The 3,979-nt window shown below is 41.8% G+C and overlaps 1 protein-coding gene across 1 annotated transcript in view; it reads right to left on the bottom strand.

Moving 5' to 3' along the window:
• The window catches only part of Dnajc8 (DnaJ (Hsp40) homolog, subfamily C, member 8), a 26,560-nt gene that overhangs the window by 8,193 nt on the left and 14,388 nt on the right, over positions 1-3,979 (bottom strand). Inside the window, exons 3-5 of the mRNA XM_013032197.1 lie at positions 3,824-3,890; positions 3,168-3,262; positions 1,318-1,389 (exon numbers count right to left, since the gene is read on the bottom strand). Coding sequence (XP_012887651.1) covers positions 1,318-1,389; positions 3,168-3,262; positions 3,824-3,890 — 234 coding nt within the window. The remainder of the gene's footprint in view (positions 1-1,317; positions 1,390-3,167; positions 3,263-3,823; positions 3,891-3,979) is intronic.

Raw genomic sequence — 3,979 nt, 5'->3', positions numbered from 1 at the left:
CAGTTTTTTTCTTTTTGCTTATGTGGTGCTGAGGAATTGAACCCAGGGCCTCAGGCATGCAAGGCAAGCGCTCTACCACTGAGCCACCTTCCCAGCCCAAAACTATTTTCTACAATTAATACACACTAGTAAAAACAAAAAAAGTTAGGCCTGAATGTGCATGAATGTGCCTCTGGAGTCCCAGATACTTGGGAGACTGAGGTGGGAATATCATTTGAGCCCTGGAGATGAAGACCAGCTTGGTATGGATCCTAATTCAAAAGAAAAGGAAAAAAAGTCGGGCACCAGTGGCTACTCAAGAGCTGAGCTCTGAGGATCATGATTCAAACCCAGCCAGGAGCTGTGAATGCTACTTAGTGCTAGAGCGCTTGCCTAGCATGCATAAAGCCCTGGGTTCAATTCCTCAGCACCACATAAGCAGAAAAAGCTGGAAGTGGGGCTGAGGCTCAAGTGGTAGAATGCTAGTCTACAGCTGAAGAGCTGAGGGACAGCGCCCAGGCCCAAAGTTCAGGTCCCACAACCAACAACAACAAAAAAAAAAGAACTCAGGGACAGAGCCCAGGGCGAACCCTGAATTCAAGCCCTAGGACTCAGAAAACCGAAAGTGGTGCTATGGCTCAAAGTGAAAAAGCTCTAGGACAGCACCCAGGCCCTGAGTTCAAGCCCACAACTGACAAAAAAAATTAATCAGTGCCAGCACTGATGACTCACAGCTGTAGTCCTAACAATTCAGGAGGCTGAGATGTGAAGATTGTAACTTAAAGGCCAGTTCAGGCAGAAGAGTTTACTAGACTCTAACATAACCAGCAAAAATTAGGGCTGGAGGGACTGGGAAGGTGGCTCAGTGGTAGAGTGCTTGCCTTGCATACATGAGGCCCTGGGTTCGATTCCTCAGTACCACATAAGCAAAAAGAAAAAAGCCAGAAGTGGCGCTGTGGCTCAAGTGGTAAAGCACTAGCCTTGAGCTGAAGAGCTGAGGGACAGCGCCCAGACCCAGAGTTCAGGCCCCACGACCGGACCCAAAAAAAAAAAAAAGTAGGGCTGGAGATGTGGCTCAAATGGTAGCCTAACAAGCAAGCAGAATTCAAACCCCAGTACTACAAAAAGAAAGAAAGAAAATGATAAATATATGTTTATATTTTTGTTACCTTTAAGTAGTTACACAAATGGGTTCCAATTCAATATGCCAATTTATGACTGCAATGCATCCACTTACATGTTTCCAGCCTGTACTCCTCATTCTTTAGGACTCTCTTTGACCCACCAAGCAAGAGATCAGATTACACAAGGAAAAGTGGTTTCTCTTATTTTACTCACCAGCTCAGGGTCATCCTCCTCCACGTTTGTAGGTTTTCCCTCCTTCTTTAATTGTTTTTTCCGCTCTTTCACCTAAAAAGAATTTTTTTCATCAAAAGATGAGCACTCACACTTTGCAACACATGATATGCACACTTTCTGTAGGTACAAGCATAACGAAAGTTTGTTGCGCTCCAACCCCCAAAGGAAAATAAACAACCCAGCAATGCAACCAAGGGAAAGTAGGAAGCATGGGTGTTGGGCCTTCGTCTAACCTCATCTATAGCCCACTCTCCCGGAAAGAAGGAGAAGGAAGCAGTGGTGGGGCTTATCCCCAAGCCAGATCCAAACAGCCTGAGATGCAGTTAACAGATTATTCATTTATCTTTCTCGACTGTGGTTACATCCCTATAGCAAAGAAAATATATTTATCAAGTTTTAGAAGAGGCTATAAACCTTGTGACAGTAAGTATAATTAATGTTTTTTGGACATTTCTACAACTGTATTCTTGATCATTTTCATTATGAAACTCCCTGAAATAGAAAAATTTTAATATCATGTTAACCGACATTTTTATCACGTTGGCCACTACTGAGATTACAAAATAAATATAACCATTCACACAAGATTGACACTACTCCATTGAAGAATCTATTACACCATCAAAAAGCCAAGTACTTTCCAAATTTAGAAAGGCTCTGCTGCCATCTTGTGGTCAAGATGTAGAAGCATGACATTCTTGTAAGCAAATTAAGAAATCTGTCATAAATTTCCTGATTTCTACCAGACAAGAACTGTGCCAAATGCCATTTCTGTACAACTAACAAGACACAGTATGGCCCTCTCCCTCCTGTGTTTACTCATTTTCTAACCTGATTCATCACTATTATTTTTAATTATACATTTCTATTTCAGATTCCATAGATCTTGAAAAGAAAGGTGGTATCTACATTCACTCACCATTAAAAACAGCTCATAAATGGCCTTGAGATTCTTGGCTCCACAAGTGAAAAAAACTAAAATAGAAAGCTTCCTAGCCAGTTATGCTAGAACACACCTGTAATCCCTACAGTCAGGAAGCTAAGTCAAAAGGGTCACCAATTCAAGACTACCTTATACTACATAGAAAAAATCTAGTCTCAAAAAGCAACACACAAAGCCAGGCGCTGGTGGCTCACGCCTGTAATCCTAGCTACTCAGAAGGCTGAGATCTGAGGATCACGGTTCAAAGCCAGCCCGGGCAGGAAAGTCCGTGAGGCTCTAATCTCCAATAAACCACTAGAAAACCGGAAGTGGCACTGTGGCTCAGGAAGTAGAGCTCACGCCCTGAGCTGAAGAGCTGAGGGATAATGCCCAAGCCCAGAGTTCAAGCCCCACAACTGACCAAAAAAACACACACACACACACACACAAAATCTTTCCTCCCCAAAAAAGTCATTTCTCACCCTTTAAGATATTTATGTAATTCCCCTATGAGCAAAAAACAAAACACCATCTATAAATTGCTCAGTTGGGTCTTTCCCAGCCCTAATTTTTATTGTTGTGGTTTACTCATATCCCCTCTCCAATCTTTCTCAACCTTATATTCCAAAACGTTTGCCAAGAAAACCACGGAGCTCCGTTTTCATGGTGACCTGTGCTGAGAGGAGCACGATGGCACTCAGTCCTAACACAGGACTGGCAGGGATAAAGGGAGCAGTGTTCTGGCCACTCCTGCTGAGCTCTACACAAACACTAGTCACGCCCACCACAGCTAAGTGGTGGAGGCCACAGTTACACTGGCACATGGTACTATTACATTTACCCTTCTACAAGGTGCCCAAGGCCTGCTGGTACTTCCTGTAAACACGGCAGTACTATAAATACTTACAGTGTGTTCCACGTATTCTTTTCCTGCCTGAATTACATCCAGGGCCCTCTTCTTTTGTTCCTGATCCAGTAGCAACTTGTAAGCTTTGTCCACGGCTAATGCAAAACATTGAAATTAACTGTTTCTGCAAACACCCTCTGAAAGTCTGAACTATACTCAGGCAGCGTGATAGGCTTGCCCTGTTTAAAAGCATTCCCTACTTTATTATTTACACTTGTTAAGCTAATTTTTTTTTTTTAGAAAAACATACAACTATAGCAATGACCTTGAAAACCATGGAAAAAATTATATACTCAGAACTAAATCTACTACCTGTAGATTTATTATTTCTAATGTTTATGTTAGAAGGGAAAAAAAGACCTTATGGTACATAAAAATTGAACAACGTAAAAACCTACTTTTTTTTTCTTTTTTTTTTTGCAGTATTGGGCATCAAATCCAGATGTCATGCATGCCAGACAAGTGTTCCATCATAGAGCTACAACCCGGTCCCCCAGATCTACTTCTTACAGAGCAACATTCTTTCTGCTTAGCCAACTGTTATACTGAAATTCAGATCTTCTGCATGACCATTCTTTGCTTCATCTAGGGTAATGGAACAGTGAGTCCCTAGCATTCAAAATACATTCCTCAAAAGGAGGTCAATTTACAAATACCTTCAAAAGCCTTTTGTGCTCTGTCAGCATCATCTTGATTTTTGTCAGGATGCACCAAGATTGATAACTGCGATTAAAAAAAAAAAAAGTCAAACAAAAAGTAAAAAAAAAAAGTCAGGGGGCTGGGAAGGTGGCTCAGTGGTAGAGTGCTTGCCT

The sequence above is a fragment of the Dipodomys ordii genome, unplaced genomic scaffold (assembly GCF_000151885.1).
Source record: "Dipodomys ordii isolate 6190 unplaced genomic scaffold, Dord_2.0 Scaffold6, whole genome shotgun sequence".
Classification (NCBI taxonomy): Eukaryota; Metazoa; Chordata; class Mammalia; order Rodentia; family Heteromyidae; genus Dipodomys; species Dipodomys ordii.
Note: the sequence above shows the minus strand (reverse complement) of the source record. Positions and strands in the feature narration are given on the sequence as shown.